This window comes from Oratosquilla oratoria, unplaced genomic scaffold (assembly GCF_046742065.1).
Source record: "Oratosquilla oratoria isolate Oo_2021 unplaced genomic scaffold, ASM4674206v1 SCAFFOLD49, whole genome shotgun sequence".
Taxonomy (NCBI): domain Eukaryota; kingdom Metazoa; phylum Arthropoda; class Malacostraca; order Stomatopoda; family Squillidae; genus Oratosquilla; species Oratosquilla oratoria.
The window spans coordinates 3,636,865-3,657,166 of NW_027467713.1; the positions used below are offsets into that span (position 1 = coordinate 3,636,865).

Consider the following 20,302-nt stretch of genomic DNA (forward strand, 5'->3'; position numbering starts at 1 on the left):
TGACATTTCTCCCTAATCCCTCCTCTATGCACTCATTTAAATCTATCCAAAATGCCTTTCCTTTACACTCTTCTCACTACCAGCCCCATAGGCACTTACAAAAACCCACATCTCTCTTCCCAGTTTCACCTTCATCCACATTAACCTTGAAGAAACCTCCTTCCACTCCACTACATTTTTACCTATCTCTTCACTTACTAGTATAGCTACCCCATTTCTCCCTTGTCCTCTCTTCACTCCTGAGATCCTCCCAACTACACTCCCAAACTCAAACTTGCCCCTCCCTTTCAACTAAGTTTTGCTTAATGCCAACACATCTATCTTTCTTCTCACAAACATACTGCCTATCTCTTCCCTTTTACTCTCATCTGTACCACATCCATGCACATTAAAATACCCAAACCTTAGGGTACTGGTTAGAAAACAACTCCCAGACCCTCTTATGCCTTTACTTTTTCAGAAATATCCCCTTTGGGACTACAGGGAGGAGGATGCCTAGTCCTATCCCTGTCCCGTTTTTGCCGCCTCATACAATTCAAGTGAAAAGACTTGGTGGAAGTGTTCTTTCCCCCCATCACAGGGTTTGGCAAAATGAGAAAATAAATATTCAGAGAAATGGTACAAGACAGTAACAAGAGTGGGGGGGGGGACAGCATAACTGAGGGACAGTTGCAGTACAATAATACATTTCTCTATGAATAAAGATTTTCTCTACCACAAAATTATATGTGCCTCTGGTCCATAGGGGTGCCCAATATAGACCCTAAAGTATCAACTGCATGCTACTTAGCAGCTTTTAATCCCACAACAATATGCAGCCAATACTCCATATGGGTAAGGGGAGGGGAAAAAAAAAAAAAAAATCTCTCTTTCTTTAAACAATGTATCTCACTATGTACCAAAAGGCCTATTCCCACTTGTAAGAGAGGTGGCCAGCCAAGACATGCACCCATCCTTCACCCATTTGTTTCCCCTTTTATCTGTTCCTTGTAGATGAAAGCCATCCATGGGCCCCACCCGCTACTCAGGTCAGAAGCAATGCAGCAAGACACAGCAACTCCACAACAGGATGTGACAGCCAAAGATGGTTTACCCCTACTACTTCATCATATGACATCCCTCCCTTATTGTCCCCTCACAACTAATTAGAGGAAACGAGGAGAAATCTCCTTGGCCCACATTAATTTGTCATCCATTCACAATCACTCTCCAGTCGCACCTACTCCTTTCCATCTCTCTTCCTTGTTTAAATGAAATTCCCCTTATACCCAAGCCCACTTCACCCCATCCATCCATCTCATTCTGTCTTCCCTTCAAGATCACTCTATCCACCTCCACCTTCTGCACTTTTTGCTAGTCTTTCTTCACTCCTTTCCATATGCTCATACCATCCCAGTTTTCTTTCATCAACACTATCTGAAAGTTCCCTTTCCACACCCAGGTTCTGCTTTACTTAATTTTTTACTCTATCCATCCTTTTAACCCCCATCATACTTCTCAAACATATATTTCTCCTTTCTGCATTCCTTACAGTCTTTGCCCCATATACTGTTGTAGGCACAATTCTTCATACATTCTTTTTGCATCCATCCCCAAATACCAATTTCTCATGACACTTCAAAACCCAATTTGGATATTTATGGAATCAGCAGAAAGAGAACCTTATTCTTAAGATGGGTTAATTCCGTATTACCATTATACTGCAGTCTCAACAGGGAGACTGCATTAACTCCACATCTCTTCTATATTATTAGTAGGCATAACGCATTGACTATTTGCTTAACATTTTGTGGGAATCAAACGCCATAAAGCAACAGTTCTTATGCCCATCCCCAGGTTTGCAAAACTACAAGATGCAGATATAAGTAGCAAAAATGCAATCAGTGAATTTCTCAAAACTAGGATTTTGGAGTTATGTATTTTGACTTTTTATGGTAGCGTTTACCTACACCACTATTCCTCCATTTCTGCTACATGTGACCCTAAATAGCTATAACTATCCCCTTCCTCTAGTTTCCCTCCCTTAAGACTTATCCCCCAATTCATTGCTGCCATAACCCCTTGTACAGGGAGTTCAGGATAAATTTTAGACTTTTTCGTAATGGAAAGAAAAATTCATATCTTGGACAAAAACTGATGTATTCTCAAAATTTAAAGTGCATCTCTTAGTGGATCTTTTGCCAAATACAGCTCACTCAAAGAAGCTGCCCTGAGCCTCCACCATGACCTCCAGGTGGGATCTGAACCTAGAACACGCGGCCTTTACAGTGTCCTTCGAGAGATGCCTGAACATCAGTTTGATCCTGGAAAATCAGCTCGTCCTTGGTGTTGCAGGTGGTACAATTGGTGTATTTTTCAACTGTGCCCCACACATAATAGTTTATGGGCTTGCAATCAGGTGAGTTGGGGGGCCAGATTTTGGGTCTGGTGAAGTTGTAGAAGTTCTCAGACAGTCACTTCTGGATTTTCCTGGAGGTGAGACACTGAGCTGAGTCCTGGTGCCACATGTATGGTCTTCCTGCAGCCATCCTCTCCACCCAATGCTTGACAACAGTTGACAGCAACTCAATATAGCCATTTGAAATGAGTCTGAATTCCTTTTCAAAGATGTGGGGCAGCATGATGTGGCCTTCACTGGAAACACACCCAAAGACCATCACAGTTTGAGGGAACTTGGTTTCCATGAAGCGCGAAACTTTGTGCAGACTGTAGGATAGCCACCTGTTGTTCTGCACATTGTGCAACTGGTCCTGGCAGAAGTTCTTCTTGTCTGAGAAGAACCAGAGCATCCCCAGCTCGACTGAGTGTTTAACTTGGTTGAGGAGTTTCTTGGCTTTCATAAGGTCTTGGGCCTTAGAAGTGCAATTCTAAGCCATAGCTTTGGCTACCAGGAAGGCTCTATATTGAAAGAACTCAAGCTCGGGTCACAGGCACTTGACAGAAGCCTAAGCAGGATGGAGAAAAGAAGGCTATTATCCTCAGAAAGAGGACCCAGTAAGAAGAGCAAGAAGATGAGAGCAACAATAGACAAAAGAGACTACTCTGCAGGAGGGTTCTAAGAAAAACTTTGCAACAGTGAGGAATGTGGGCAGTTCCGATACCCTCTGAAGTAATACTCTTCCCGGGTGGGTAGGGGGGGACCAAGTGCCTTTCTTGAACCCTAGAGCCAAAATATGAGAGATCCAGTCTTCTCTATACAAAGATAAGTAAGACAGTAGTCGTAATAGAGTATTCAGCATAGCATTAATTGGTTTTGAGAAAAAAATCAGTGTAAAAATTCTTTCAGAATCTTTAATTGGCCGTATCTCAAAACTAACTTTTTTTTATTATAAAGTGCCAGAACTTCTTTATTTACTGTTCAAATTCCATGAAATTTATGGTGCAATAACTATGGATATTTCTGATGATAAATAAAGAGCCAAATATTTTAAATATTGATTTTTTTTTTTTTTTCAATTTTTTTTACATGAAAAATTATAAAAAAAATACATGAAAGTAGACGACCCTCAAAAAAAATAATAATAAAAAAAAAAAAAATGGCTGTTTACAATTGTTAATCTACACAAGAAGTAATAGTACCATAAATTTCAAATCAATATATTGATAATTATAACCGTGTTCAGCCTTAGAAAATGCATAGTTTTGACGTACAAAACATGCCTAAGGGCGGCGCCCTTAGGAAAATTAAGGTAAATTTTGGGGTCAAAATACTTCACTTACTTTGTTTATAATTGTGTAATTTTTGGGCAACCCTGAAGACAAAATAAAATTCCTCCTCCCTATGACCGCCGGAGCCTCCCCTTAAGGACTTTATTGACAGCCCTACAAACCACTACCCTTTTATGATTAGACTAATCCCCACTCAAAGAAAGCTCATCACCTTTAACTTCTGTCCTTCCTTTAATCTCTCCTTTACCATTTCTATGACATTACCACTCTGAAATGGTACTGTCCCCAAGGATAGATATTGGTAATGAAATACAATTCTCTCTCCCTCTTTAAATCCCTCCTTTTCACTACCTCTATAAATCGACTTCTTCAGTGCAATTTTGTTCCCAAGGATAGAAACATTGGTTACTGACAAAGAAATACAAGTCCAACACCAGTCTTAGGGCTAGTAAATAATTACAAATCCTGGTTTAAGAGTAAACAAATAACAAAGTAAATGCATAATGTGTACTTGTGCATTGTACTCTATAATTGCAAATGATAAAATGTTTAACATCTATCTTTACACCAAGGGATTCTTCCCCCTTATAAGGGAAATAGTCAGTCAAGGCACATCCACCCCACCCATTCCACTCCCATCCACCACCCTTGTTGCCCTCTCAGCTTAGCTTCTCATGGATGAAGGGTCATCCTTGTCTCCTGCCCACTGCCTGGGTCAGAAGCAATGCAGCAAGACAGAGCACATCCACAGCAAGGCCACTTCACTTATACGGCAACCCTCCCTCAGGTTGCATCAAAATATCATCCAAACACAATCACTCGCCACTTCCCCCATGATACATTATGTTGAATGTTTCCACATTTAATATAATGTATTTCTCCCTGTCTTCTCCTTTTATGCATGAGGGGACAGAGAGGGGGTCCCCGAATCAATGAAGCGGCCTTGCTGTGGATGTGCTGTGTCTTGCAACACTGCTTCTGACCCAGGGCAGTGGACATGATGCAGGGATGACCTGTCATTCAGGAGGTGCCAAGATCATCATCATATCTTGTCACACCAGAACCGTGTCCATATAAGGGCAGATTCATTTGCTTCCCTAAGGTCTTGGTCGGAGCAATGGGGACTCAATGGACATTCCCGGAGGACGTGGACCATCATCTGTACTTCGCCACAGAGACATTGGGGGCTATTGGTGTATCCCCACTTGTGTTGATTTTCTCTCGTTTTGCCTAACTTGGCTCTTCCTCTGTTTAAGGTAACCCAGTGCCAAGATAAGAGGAAGGGAGAAGGGTGGAGGGGAGTGGAATATGTAAGGGATGGAATGGGTGGGAATGGTTTCTATGCCTTTTTCTTTCTGGCTACCAAAGGGGGAAAAAAGCCTTTGGTATATGTATGTACAGTTGAACCTCGAAAACCCGGACACCGAATGCCCGGACCCTCGTATGACCGGTCGAAATGAACAAAGGGTGGACTTTTCAAGCAAAGTTCCCTATTTGTCCGGTAGGTGGCAGCGACGGCCGTACACATATACTCAAACCCGGCCCAGTCAAGCTGCCACCAGGGCTGCCATTTCGTAGAATTTTGTACCAAAACGTATTAGAATAGCGGCATGTGGCAACTGCACAAGGACATGAAATTTTTTCTACATATCAGCGGGCTGTTAAAAACGTTGAAAAACTAAAAGAAGAAAAAAAAAAAATCATAGAACTAGTTATCAAATAATAAATGGTACATCAAAATATGACTTTCATTGGTAATTATGTTACTTATAAAATATTATACCCCAAAAGATACGTTTTTACCATGTAGAAAAAATTCTACGCTAAAGTTTCAGCTTTCTTTTAGCGATAATAATATAAAAAAAAATTGTTATATCTAACTGAATATGTTAGGGCATGGGGGCTTTATATACATTCAAAAATAAAAACTAGAACCAACATTTTGTCAAAGTTTGACAAATACATCTTGCTATGAAAGTCTGCACACGCTCGAAAAAAATGTATGCCCCGGTATGGCAACACTCCCATTCTACACGGCAGTGTAGAAAACGCGGCAACCCTGGCCGCCACCAGTGTTGCCGTTCTGCGGAAACTCGTCATCAAAACGGATAAATATGTCATGCTGTGGACATGACGTCATCAGCAGAATTATGTCCGTAGTGTCCCTTTTCTTTTTAAATTCAGTATATGGTAGAAAAAAATACAATTCGGTATGCCTTGTTATTGTATTCCCTTAATTAGAATAGGTTTAATCACGTACGAATATTACTATGAATGATGGTATGAGGTTATTACCTGCACTGGACTACGGAAATGTCCAGCTCAGTATTTATTACTAGACTTCCTCGTTGCACTTACCTCTGTGACATATCACAAAACTACCATCCTCCCTCACCTGCACTTATCCACAGTGCAATGTAACCTAGGTTGGCCAGATACAAGTCCATATGTCACATCATTACATTACAATCATATCAATGGGCAAATCGACAGCTTTCTCAGATACAGCAGTAGCCCCTGTAATTAGACTCTAGTACGTTTTCTTTCACTAAATGATGAGAAAACGACGGAAATTGGAGCTACGGACAAACGGCAACACTGGCCGCCACCACTGTCCCGAGTGCATACCTTCCGATATTTACAGTGTACGTAATAAAAAAAATACAGTACAGTACACTGTATATACAGTACATTTAAATGCCTGTATTACAGTTATTATTACAGAATTATTAGTATTATAGTATTATTATTATTACAGTATTGTTATTATTACAGCGTTAGAGTATTATTCTTATGTGTTTCTATGCCATATCATACATTACCTATACGTATACTGCTACGAAAATCTACGGGCGATATTTGCAATGACCGGACTTTTGGCATGACCGGACCACCCTTCCCCCCAATTAGTCCGGGGTTTCGAGGTTCGACTGTATGTACTTTTAAATTTACCTTTTCCATAGTGATGAAATGCAGCACACAAAGATATGCCACAAAGAAACCTTCCAATTCTTCCTCTGGTGTTATGTTCTCATGGTAAATAAGGAACATTTTTTTCTTTTGGAAGTCTCCAAGAAGCTGAAAGAAAAGCATAATTAATTTATTTATTGCCCTAGCTACCTTGCACAAGACATGCAGCCCCCAGGACACAGGACATGGCCACTGGTTCAGCCTGTAAATCATTCGTTGACAAGAGTGTGTTCCTGTCTGGAAGGGTTGTAGGACAGAGAAGTACAAACAATGCTCAGTATCTTGTAAGTAGTGGTTACATGTAGAGCAAGTGGTGTCTGTTGTCAGGTCAATTCTATGCTGGTACTATTTTAGAGTGGGCTGGTAACCTGAAAATAGGTGTGTCAGTACAATTCTTGCTTGTCCTGAGAGTGATTTCTCTGCTTTATTCTTGCTCTTTCCCTCTAATTCACTCCACCCACTCCTACTTTCAGCAGTCTTTCCTTTTTTTCCATATGACCAAACCACCTCAGCTCACTTTGGTCTACACAGTCTGTCAGCTTTCTTTCTAATACTACTCTCTGCCTCACCATCACATTTCTCACTCTATCTTCACATTTCATGTCAAACACGTTTAGGCTCTTCCTTCTCCATATATCAAATTTCATGTTCCCACTCCATGCAGTGCCATGAGTGCAATTACTCCCTCACACCATCTCTTCTTTGCATTCACCCCTAAATACCTCTTTCTCATGACACCTTTCATTCCTGAGACATTTACTTACCTCCTTTGCACTATAGTTCACCTCCACTACCAAACCTACTGTTACATGCCACCCTAAATTCTTAAACTCCACTTATTTCTGCTTTCCACCCAACACTATTACTACCCCATCAAGGCCACTTCACTTAATTGGTAACCCCTCCCCTCTGCCCCCTCATGCAGAAAAACAGATGACAGAAGTCAAAATATAATTCACACATAACCACTCCCTTACTTGCTTAACAGTATCATCTATACAAAGCCATTTTCCACTCACCCCTTCTCCTGCCTTCTCCCTTCCAAGGTCAACAGACATACCCCGCTTGCTCAATGCCCTTTTCACCTCATCCTCAGTTGCCCACTTGTGAAGCAGCCATGCTGTCGATGTGCTGTGTCTTGCTGCATTGTTTCTCACCCAGGGCAATGGACAGGATACATGGATGATCAGTCATCCATGAGAGCTAAGATGAGTGGGAGGAAAGGGTGGTGCATGGGAGTGGAATGGGTGGGGATAAAATGGGTGGGAGTGGTAATGGGAAAAAATTCCTTGGTATATGGATGGATGGATGGATGGATGGATGGATGGATGGATGGATGGACTACCCCATCAATATACAGGGTAAGTAGTATTTGAGGACATAACTGATCATTTAATAAAAACACCCTTTACCCATTCCATCCTCTGAAAACCCATTTCTTATCCTTTCTGTTAGCTCCTTGTGCCCACCACCCACTGCTCAGGTCAGAGGCAATGCAGCAAGTTACAGCACTTCCTCAGAAGGGCCCAACAGCCAAAGCTGCTTTACCATTCAAGAATACACAAGGTAGACTGGAAAAAAAATCCCCTCAGGCTATGTCAATTTTTTGTCCATTTACAACCACTCTCCACTTACACTATCTTTTATCCTCTCCCTTCCCTGCTTGACAGATCTCTTACACCTAATGCCCCTTTCACTCTGTCTATCCATTTCATTGTTGATCTCCTTAAGTTTATTCCATCCACCACCACCTTCCACTCTTCATACATATATATACCAAAGGCTTTTTCCCCCTTACAAGGGAGGTAGCCAAAAAACAAGGCATAAAAACCAATCCCACCCATTCTATCCCCACATACTCCACTCCCATCCACCTTCCTCCCTCCCTCTTATCTTGACTCCTCCTGGAGGACAGGTCATCCCTGCATCTTGCACACTGTCCTGGGTCAGAAGCAGTGTCACAAGATACAGCACATCCACAACAAGGCCGCTTCATTAAATCGGCAACCCTCCCTCTCCATCCATTCATGCAGAAATAGAGAAAATGGGGAGAAATCCCTTCAGGCTGCGTCAATTCATTTTTCACGCATACTCCCTCACCCCCCATCCCCCACCCACTCTCCCTCTTGCATCACAGCATCATCCATACTCCACACTCTTCATACAACTAAATAATACATAACATCTATACCTCTGATCAAATCTTGCTTTCGTTTTCATTTTTCTTCCAAGTACAGGGATGCATGTAATTACTATTATGAGGAAAACAATACTAATAACTGAAAAAATCTTCATAGTATGCCTACAAAACTACTTTTAAAATGTTAATTCAACTCTATAACTGACAATAATAATACAACTTACCATGTAGTTGTCATATCTAAATGTTTGATGCAAATACTTAAATTGATGCGATGCCTCTGCTTTTCCCATGGAATTCAAGGCTTGTGTCAGTGAACATCCAATTTTAAGACTATATCCATATGGAAAATAAGCTGAAGAAATGGTGAGAAAATGTGAAAATCAAGTGTGAAAAAAAGTACATGATTACAAAAATAAAGTAACAATGTATATGAACAGACTTCAACAGTGCATCAACTCAAATATATGTACTCTGAAAACATACTTGGCAAATAGGCAGCCCCAGTGACAAGGGGCTCATTTTTATTGGCCTCTTCAACACTAAGAATCTTTGTTGATGTGAACCATTTATGTAAGAGGATCAGTAGACGAGGACGGTTTAGTGTTTTAATTCTTACAGCTCTTACGGCTTTGTAGTTAGCGTAGACATGGAAGAAAATCAGGACAGATGCTGTGATGATTTTGTACCTAAAAATAAAAGTTTTATTGAATGAATCACTTTTGTGTCAATATCTGAAATTATACATACATACACCAATGGCTTTTTCCCCATTACAAGGGAGATAGCCAAAAACAAAAAACCCACTCCCACTCATTTAATCCCTACATACTCCAATCCCATTCACCCACTCCCTCCCTCTTATCTTGGCTCCTCCTGGATGATAGGTCATCTATACATCTCATCCACTGCCCTGGATCAGAAGAAATGTAGCAAGACACAGCACATCCACAGCAAAGCCTCTTCATTTAATCAGCAACACATCCCATCTCTGTCCCCTCATGCAAAAGAAAAGATGGCGAGAAATCCCTTCAGGCTATGTCAAAATATCACTCATACTCACTCACACCCATCCCCAACCCACTACCTTCTATGTATCACGGCATCATCCATACACAACCATTGTCCACTAACCCCTATCTTCTATCTTCTCCCATCCTTCCTCAACAGACACTCCCACCTTTCCCAATGCCCCTTTTACCCCATACATCTATCTCATCCTTGGTTGCCCCCTCATGTTCACTCCTTCTGCCTCTGCCTTTCACACCTCTTTTACTACTAATCTTTCTTCACTCATTCTTTCCATGTGTCCAAACCATCCCAATACTCTTTCATCAACCCTAGCTCCCAACTCCCTTTCCACCACTGCTCTCCTCCTCACTTCTCACTCTATCCAACCTAGTAACCCTTACCACACTTCTCAGGCATTTCATCTCAAACACATTTAAACTTTTCCTCTCTTACCTTCTATGTTTCTGCCCCATACAGTGCTGTTGGCACAACCACTCCTTCATACATGCTCCTCTTAGCATCCATTCCCAAATGTCTATTTCTCATTACACATTTTACTCCCCCAAAGTATTTACTTGCTTCTCTCAATCTACATTCTACCTCCACCTCCACTCCTCCCTTTCCTGCCACATTTCCACTCAAGTATCTATAACTATGCACTTCCTCCAGTCTCCCTTAATACTCACTTCCAATTTGTTGCCATATTCTCCCCTTGTTCATCTCATCATCTTACATTTACCGACATTTATCTTCAACTTCCTTCTCTTGCACACCTTCCCAAACTCTGTCACTAACTTCCTTAATCCCTCTTCTGATCCTGCCATAAGCAGTGTTGTCAGCAAACAACAACTGTCTTATCTCCCACTTTTCTCCATTTTCTTTAACCATCTCCAATCCCCAGCCCATTGCCCTTGTGTTTACCTCTTGCACCACCCCATTAAACAGCCAAGGTGACATAATACATCCCTTGCAAAGTCTCACCTGTACCACGAGCCACTCACTCTCTTCATTTCTAATTCTAACACAGGCTATACTACTCTCGTAAAAACTCTCAATTGCTCTTAACCTCTTCAGTGCGGTTCAAAATCTCGCGGGCAGCATTAGCTGCCAGATGTACGATGTGTCGTAATAATACTCGCATCATAAAATATAGTCACCGCTATATCGATCGTTCTCTCTTTCACCCGTGAATTTTGATAACCATAGAAAATGTGATGAAGACAGTTTAGTGAGTATGTCATTACGCAGGGGAACTACAATAAATATAATCAAGACACCGATATGGCAGCCTCGCATATCCACTTGCTCCTCATGCCGCCTACGTATACAGCACCGTATGGAAGGGGTTAACATCGTTCCTACTATCCCATATATCTGCAATACTTCCCACAGTGCCCTCCTACCTACCCTGTCATAAGCCTTTTCCAAGTTTATAAAGAACCAAAAAACACCCTTACCTTTTCCTAAAGCTTTCTCACATATCTGTCTTACTACAAAAATCTGACCCATGTAACCCCTCCCTGTCCTAAACCCACACTGTTCCTCAACAATTACTCCCTCTGCTCCTCTCCTAATACTCTCAATCAAAACCCTTCCATAAGCCTTCCCAACTACTCAACAAAATGTTCCCTCTTTAACTACTTCACTCACACTTGTCCCCTTTTCCCTTGTAAAGTGGAATTATGCAGGCACTCCTCCAGTCCTCCAACACTCTACCCTCTTTTAAACAAACATTAAACAACCTAACCAGCCAGTCTGCCATCACTGTACCTCCCTTTTCTAGACACTCCACATGACACCAATCCAACCCAGGTGCATTACCTGCTCTCATCATTTTAATAACTACTTTCATTTCATCTTTCCTTATTTCTCCTTCATTTTTCTCATTCATCACTATCATTTTCTTAGTGCTTCCCACTGCAACTACCTTTCCCCCCCCCATCCTTCTTCACATTTAATAACTCCCTAAAATACTCTGAAATTATATTCTTGAAAATCTGTTGTCATTCAGTTTTATGCCATGAAACTCCTTTCTAATAGGAGGCTAGGATGGTGCCTCTTACACAGGACTTTGTAGCCTGTACCATGCCCTTAGTTTAACTCGCCAGTGGCAGGGTTCGAACTGCCAAATCCTTTTTGGCTTGCATCAATTTATCATCCACTCAAGACCACTCTCCACTCACACCTATTTCTTTCCCTCTCCCTTCCGTGCTCTACACACATTCCCCTTGTACTCAAGGCCTTTCATCCCATCCATCCATCCATCTATCCAATTTTTGGTCTCCTCCCACCATTTACATGGTTCTCCTACTCTATAAATTACTTCCTCTTCCACTCTTCCATTCCCTGCTACATGTGACCCAAAATATTTAAAGCTATTTCTTCCAGCCTCTCACCCTTTAAACTCACCTCCAACCCACCCTCACTCCTTGTTCATCTCTTACCTTAATTTTGCCCACATTTACTTTCAGCTTCCTTCTCACACATACCTCCAAAACTTTGCCACTATCTTTGCCACTATCTGTCATCCATAAACAACTGGCTCACCTATTTCCCCCCAACCTTACCAACAAACTCTAAAAGTCCCTACCTAGCACCATTGTGATTTCCCTTACCAACCCCATATACACATTGAAGAACCATGGTGACATTACACAACCCAGGAACAGCCCCACTTTCATCTCAAACCACTATCTCCACTCCCTACCCTTACATAAGCTTTACTACTCAAGTAAAAACTTTTGATTACTTTCAACAGACTTCCCCGTCCAATACATCTATAATTCCATAATGCCCCAATGTCAGCCATGCCATTTCTTCCCCAAATCCATGAAAGATCAAAAGACCCTTTGCAAAAAACTTCTTATAAATCTTATAAAAATTTGTTCTACAAAGGATTACACCCTATCTCCCAGCTCCCTTTCCACCCCTGTTCTCCTCCTCACTTCCTCATTTCTCACTCTATCTAGCCTAGTAACCCCCATCATACTTCTCAGACACTTCATCTCAAACACATTCAAGTTCCTTCTCTCTTCCTCTCTCATGTTCCATGTTTCTGCTCCATACAGTGCTGTTGGCACAATCACTCCTTCATACAGTCTCCTCTTAGCATCCATTCCCAGATTCCTATTCCTCATTACACTTTTTAAACCACCAAGGCATTTACTCGCTTCTCTCAATCTACATTCTACCTCCACCTTCACTCCACCCTTTCCTGCCACATTTGCACCCAAATATCTAAAACTATCCACTTCCTCCAGTTGCTCTCCCTTAATGCTCACTTCCAGATTACTGCCACTTTCACCCCTTGTACATCTCATCACCTTACTTTTACCCACATTTATCTTTAGCTTTCTTCTATCACACACTCTCCCAAACTCTGTCACCAGCTTCCTCAATCCCTCCTCCAACCCTGCCACAAGCGCAGTGTCGTCCGCAAACAACAGCTGGCTCACCTCCCACTTTTCTCCATTTTCCTTAACCATCTCCAATCCCTGACCCACTACCCTTGCATTCACCTCTCGCACCACCCCATCCATGTAAATAGTATATAATAATAAATTGACATATAACTAATAATAAATGAAAATCAGACAGACAAATGATAACAAAACAAAAACAAATAATATAACATAAATTATAATCATTACAGCATCTTGCTTAGGTGTTTATCTAAATGATTCTTAAAGCTTCGAACTGAACTACATTGCACTACCTGTGCAGGAAGTTTATTCCATTCATTAACTACACGGTTGGCGAAGTTGTTTCTATCTACTTCCAAATTGAAACTATTTCCTGATAGTTTGAGACCATTGTTTCTTGTCTGATTCTCATTCAATGTGAAAATGTTGTCACTTTTGATGTTGTCAATTCCCTTTAAAATCTTAAAGACCTGTATCAAGTCACCTCTGAGTCTACGCTTTTTTAGGGAAAACAGATTCATGTGCTTAAGTCGATTTTCGTATGATTTATTTTTGATATTTGGAATCAGTTTTGTGGCTCGCCGTTGTACTTTTTCCAGTCTGTCAATGTCTTTAATGAGATTCGGTGACCATACGGAAACAGCATATTCCAAATGTGGACGAACTAACGATTTATATAGCTTGTTAATGAGTGATGGACTTTTGAAATCAAAAGATCGCACAATCAGTCCTAGAATCTTATTTGCTTTCTCATAGGCTGAAATACACTGCTTGGATGATTTGAGGTCGTTACTGATAATTACGCCAAGATCTTTTTCACTATCCACTTTTGTTAACAAATTTCCAAATAACTTGTAATCATACTTACTGTTATTTTTACCTATGTGCATTACCTTGCATTTACTTGTGTTAAATTTCCACTTTTCAGACCATTGCTGTAATTTATCTAAATCTTCTTGAATATCTAATTGGTTTGAGTGATCATTTGCCACTCCACACAGTTTTGTATCATCAGCAAATTTGGAAACAGTAGATTTTAGTCCATGGTCTATATCATTTATATATACTATGAATAGAAGTGGTCCAAGAACGGAACCCTGAGGAACTCCACTTGTAACATTTTTCCATCTAGAAGTTTTTCCATTTAAAACAACTCTCTGTTTTCGACCATTCAACCAATTACTAGTCCAACGTAATAAGCTACCACTTATTCTGTGTAAAGCTAATTTAGTAAGTAGTCTTTCGTGTGGGACGGTATCAAAAGCTTTTGCAAAGTCTAGATATATTAAATCTATATTGTTTCTTTTGTCATAATTCGAGATAACTGTGTTGTAGAATTCGAGTAAGTTAGTCACGCAAGAACGTTTCCGTCTGAAACCATGCTGGCTATCATTTATCAAACGGTTACTTTCTAAATGATGTTCGATAGCATCTCTGATGATAGTTTCCATTATTTTTCCTACAATTGAAGTCAAACTTATAGGCCTATAGTTATTTGGTTTCTTTTTGTCATCTTTTTTGAATATGGGAGTAACGTTAGCTAGCATCCATTCTCTTGGGACATCTCCGGATATGATGGATTTCTTGAAAATAATTTCTAATGGAACAACAATCTCATTTTTCATTTCCTTTAAGATTCTTGGATGCCAACCGTCAGGCCCTGGTGTTTTATTAACTTTGACTTTATCTATACACCTTTTAATTTTTTCTTTTGTTATATTTACCGTAGTGAGTAAGTTTACCCTAGACTTTTCACAGGTTTCAGTTTGGAATTCACTTTGAGGTGTTTCATTTACGAATACCGAGCTAAAATAATTGTTTAAGATATTACACATTCCTTCATTTGAATATTCAAGTTGACCGTCAGCAGATAATAGTGGACCAATGTGATTCCTAACAACCTTTTTATCTCTAATGTAACTCTCTATGCACCCTCTTCCTTTCCTAACCAAACACTGCTCTCCCCTCATTACTCCCTCCCTTTCTACATTCTCACATAAAGAGAGCTAACAACTGACAACTACTTCCCTTTCCTCCTACTACTATAAGCTGGTGACAAAGTTTCACAATAATACATCACACACAACTGTCCAACATTTCTTCTCAGAAAGGGCCCTAGGACACACTAGCTTTGCATTTCTAGTTAGTGAAACTCAAGGTGACCACTGGGTCTGCATAACTGAACACAAGTTACCAGTGTTTATTGTTACCATATGTAGATGGGCATCACTACTTGCAATGAAGGTCAAGGTGCTGGCAGTATGAACCCTGCCACCAGCAAGTTGAGCCATGAATACGGTTCATCAAACTCCATGCTACAAAGTCCTCTATAATGGGCACTGTCCTAGCCTCCTTGTGACATTAAACCAAATCATCATCAATCATATATATGAGGGAGAGTAAAAAATATCCACATTTGTGCAATAACATATCTTTACTATTTTCGCACTCCATTCTGCACATGCAAGCTTATAGGTGGTACTGCTGTGGTCACATGACATAAGTTTGAGCCTGATCATGTCAATTTGTCTTTACAGTGTAAACATGGCCACTTCACTTGCACTAAGCACCAAGACAAACAAAGAGCAGTAACCCAGTTTCTCTGGTTGGATGGTGTGTCAGGGTCTGAAATTCATCAGAGGCTTTTAGCACAATCCCACATAGTAGAAGTGTGTATGAGTGGATTGAGAAGTTTAAAAGTGGCTAGAGAAGCATGACGCATAAAGAGGGGGCAGGACATCCATCAACTTCCACCAGTGATGGGAAGATTCAGCAAGTTCAAGAGATACTAATGGCGAACTGGCGAATTATCATCAATGAAGCAGCTTGTTCTCTGCAGATTAGTCACAGTACTGCCTATCAAATCATCTACAATGAGCTCACTTTCCGTAAAGTCTGTGCAAGATGGGTGCCAAGGGAGCTTACTGCAGAGCACAAGTGCAAACGTTTTCATGTGTCACGCTTGTCCAGCCATTTTTAAACGTCTTGATCCATTAATACACACTTCTATGCAATTGTGCACTGTCCTCGTACTGTGCTAAAACCCTCCAATGAATTTCAGTCTCTGACACACCTTCTGACCAAAGAAATTAGGTCACTGCTCTTTGTTCCTCCTCAGTGCATACTGCAAGTGGAGCAGCCATGTTGACACTATAAAAACAGAAAGCAAAATGGCATGAATAGGCTCAAACTTCAATCATATGACCGCAACAGTACTCGAACTATCAGCATGCATATGCAGAACATAGTGTGACAATAATAAAAATATGTTATGGCAAAAGTGCAGATAGCTTTTGACTCTCACACGTGTGTGTGTGTGTGTATTTACCTACCTAGTTGTAATATATGGGAGGGGAGTTATGCACATGGTGACCCGTCTTTGTATCTCTCCGCATCAAGTTTTATCTTAAAATCTTGTATAGTGTTTGCACATACTGTTTTGTTGTCTAATTTGTTCCATGTATTAATCGCTCTGTGTGGGAAACTGTTCCTTTTCAAGTTTTTTCTATAACTATCTTTTTTCAGTTTTTTTCCATGTCCTCTCGTTTTACCATTGTCCCACACTAACAGGTCGTTCCTGTCTAAAACTTCTATTCCTTTCATTATTCTGTAGATAGTCGGCAAATCTCCTCTTTCTCTTCTTTGTTCCAGTGTTGGTAGGTTCAATTTGGATAGTCTTTGCTCATATGTTAGTTCGGCGAGAGTCTGTGCTAGTTTGGTTGTCGCTCTTTGTAATCTTTCTAGTTAATATTCTTTTTGGTACTGGGTGTCCAAAGTGTTGCTGCATACTCAAGTTTTGGTCTTATTAGTGTAGTTAGTATTTTCTTTATCATTTTTTCATCCATATAAGTAAATGCCACTTTTATTGACCTCAATAAATTGTAGGTTTCTCCGAATATCTTATTTATATGCTTATCTGGTTTCATGTCCTTTCCAATCATCACTCCAAGATCTTTTTCAGAGTTTGCTTTTTTATTTTTTCTTCCCCAATTCTGTAATCTTTTGATATTCTGTTTTTACTCTTTCCAAATTCCATTATACTGCATTTCTTTATATTAAATTTCACTTCCCACTTTTGAGTCCAATTCCATATCGTGTCCAGATCTTGTTGCAATGAGTTGCAGTCCTCTTCCGTTTTTACCTTCTTAAGTAATTTTGCATCATCTGCAAAAAAATTCATATAGCACTCCACGCCTTCATTCATGTCATTAATGTATACGGCGAACATGATCAGGGCCAGTACTGATCCTTGCGGGACACCGCTTTTTACTTCTTCCCAGTTGGAGAATTTTTCTCTAATTACAACTCTCATTTTCCTCCCAATCAGGAAGTCTTTCATCCATTCCAATAATTTTCCTCTGATGCCACCCTTTGACTCTATCTTATTTATTAGTTTCCTATGAGGTACCTTATCGAATGCCTTTTGCAGGTCCAGAAAAGCACAGTCCGCCCATCCATCTCTTTCTTGTATTATGTCTACTAATCTTGAGTAAAAGCAGATCAGATTTGTTGTACATGATCTCCCTTGTCTGAATCCAAATTGATTTGGGTTCAGTATAGATTTTTCTTCCAGGTATTTAACCCATCTGTTTTTGACAACTCTTTCACAAATTTTTGCTATTGTGCTTGTTAGTGAGACCGGTCTGTAGTTAGATGGATCTTCTTTATCACCTCCCTTATAAATTGGTACAATGTTTGCCTTTTTCCAGTCCAATGGTACTTTTCCTTCTTTAAGTGAGGATTTAATTATATTATATATTTTGTCAGTTAATTCCTCCATACATTCCTTCAGTATCCAGTTTGCAATTCCGTCTGGGCCATGTGATTTTCTGACATCAAGGGTTTTAATTTGATCACTGATTTCTTTTTGTGTTACGTTTATTTCTTTCATTGCTGGGGATAATTCTCTCTCTCTATCTACACTTTTAGGCAAGTTTTCTATTGTGAATACTGATCTGAAGTGGTTGTTCATAATTTCAGCCATTTCCAGTTCTTCAGTATATTCCTTTGTATCTTGGCACAGTTTTTCTATTTCTTGTTTGTTTTTCAGTTTTCCATTTGCATATTTGTAAAATAGTTTGGGTTCTTCCTTACATTTGTCTATTATCTTTTTTTCATAATTCCTCTTTTCATCTCTGCATATTTTTACATATTCATTTCTTAGTTTGATGTACATTTGCCATTTGCTTTGTTTATCTCTTTTCCACTTTTTCCAAGCTTTGTCTCTTTTTTCCTTAGCTTCACTACATCTTTTGTTGTACATACATACATACATATACCAAGGCTTTTTTTCCCCTTACCAAGGGGGTAGCCAAAAAGGACAAGGCACAAAAACATTCCCACCCATTTCATCCCCAAAAACACTCCACACCCCTCCACCCTCCCTCTCATCTTAGCACCTCCTAGATCTTTTGTTGTACCAGCTCTTTATGTATGCCTTTTCCATTTTTTGTTGTGGTACATATTTGTTCACTCCTTCATTATAAATGTCTTTTAATATGTTCCATTTTTCTTCTATCCCTGTATCTTTGGTTTGGAATTTTTCCCAGTTTGCATTGCGAAAGAATGTTTTAAGTTTCTCAAAGTTTGTTTTGTTATACATAGGTCTTCCTATTCTATGTTTATAATTTTTACTTTGGTCCATTTGTTCTTTCAATTCCGTTTCTATTAGTATGTGGTCACTTTTTCCTATCGGAGTTTTATTATCAATTTTTTCAATAATCTCAGGTTCTGTCGTAAGTATTAAGTCCAATTTTGAGGGTTCTTCATTTCCTCTGTATCTAGTATTTTCTCTAATCTACTGGGTCATTGTGTATTCAATGGTCAAGTCAAGGAGTACATTGCCCCAGTGTTTCTCTCCCCCTTTCACTGTCATTTCTTCCCAGCATATTTCTTTTGAAATTATATTCACATGTCATTTGTGTGTGTGTATATATATATATATGTATGCGGAGTAGGAAACACAGGAGTCTTAGTCTTGGGTTTATTCCTGACTAGTTTCGCAGGTACGCTTTTTGAAAAAACATACATGGGAAACTAATCAGGAATAAACTCAAGACGAAGACTCCTGTGTTTCCTTCTCCGCTTACGTCAACCTGTCAGAATGTCTCAATATATATATATATATATATATAAATTTGGCACGCACAACAGCAAGATTAATCATCGAGGGGGCACAAACGGCGGACTCTATCCCAAGGCGACCTGTGAGATGACCCGCTTAGTATATAGACAATGTATTCCAATTTCCCTGTACTATTATCTCTCTGAAGAAGACTGTCGAAACGTTAGAGAATAAAATACTTCTGCTCCTTCCTAGAATTTACCTATACCACTCTTGCCATACATATATATATATATATATATATATATATATATATATATATATATATATATACATACATACATACATATACCAAGGCTTTTTCCCCCTTACAAGGGAGGTAGCCAAAAAGGAAAAGGCATAAAATCATTCCCACCCATTCCATCCCTGAATACACTCCACACCCCTCCACCCTCCCTCTTATCTTAGCACCTCCTGGATGATGGGTCATCCCTGCACCTTGTCCACTACCCTGGGTCACAAGTAGTGTCACAAGACACAGCACATTCACAGCAAGGCCGCTTCATTAAATCGGCGAGCCCCCCTCTCCGTCCCCCCATGCAGAAAAGGAGAAGACGGGGAGAAATCCCTTCGGGCTGTGTCAAATTTTGCTCACACATACTACCTCACCCCCCCATCCCCCTGCCCATTCCACCTCATGCATCACATCATCTATATACAACCATTCTCCATTCACCTGTCTTCTGTCCTCTCCCGTCCTTCTTCAACAGACATTCCCCTCTTCCCCAAAGCCCCCTTCACCCCATCCATCCACCTCATCTTAGGACGTCCCCTCATGTTCACTCCCTCCACATCTGCCTTCCATACCTCTTTTACTAGTCTTTCTTCACTCATTCTTTCCATGTGTCCAAACCATCCTAATACTCTTTCATCAACCCTATCTCACAACTTCCTTTCCACCCCTGTTCTCCTCCTCACCTCCTCATTTCTCACTCTATCTAGCCTAGTAACCCCCATCATACTTCT

General features: G+C 40.2%; 1 protein-coding gene across 1 annotated transcript in view; it reads right to left on the bottom strand.

Annotated features, from left to right (window-relative positions):
* Positions 1-20,302, bottom strand: part of LOC143023508 (RUS family member 1-like) — a 78,979-nt gene that overhangs the window by 14,058 nt on the left and 44,619 nt on the right. The window contains exons 7-9 of the mRNA XM_076182041.1: positions 9,266-9,468; positions 9,004-9,134; positions 6,622-6,747 (exon numbers count right to left, since the gene is read on the bottom strand). Coding sequence (XP_076038156.1) covers positions 6,622-6,747; positions 9,004-9,134; positions 9,266-9,468 — 460 coding nt within the window. The remainder of the gene's footprint in view (positions 1-6,621; positions 6,748-9,003; positions 9,135-9,265; positions 9,469-20,302) is intronic.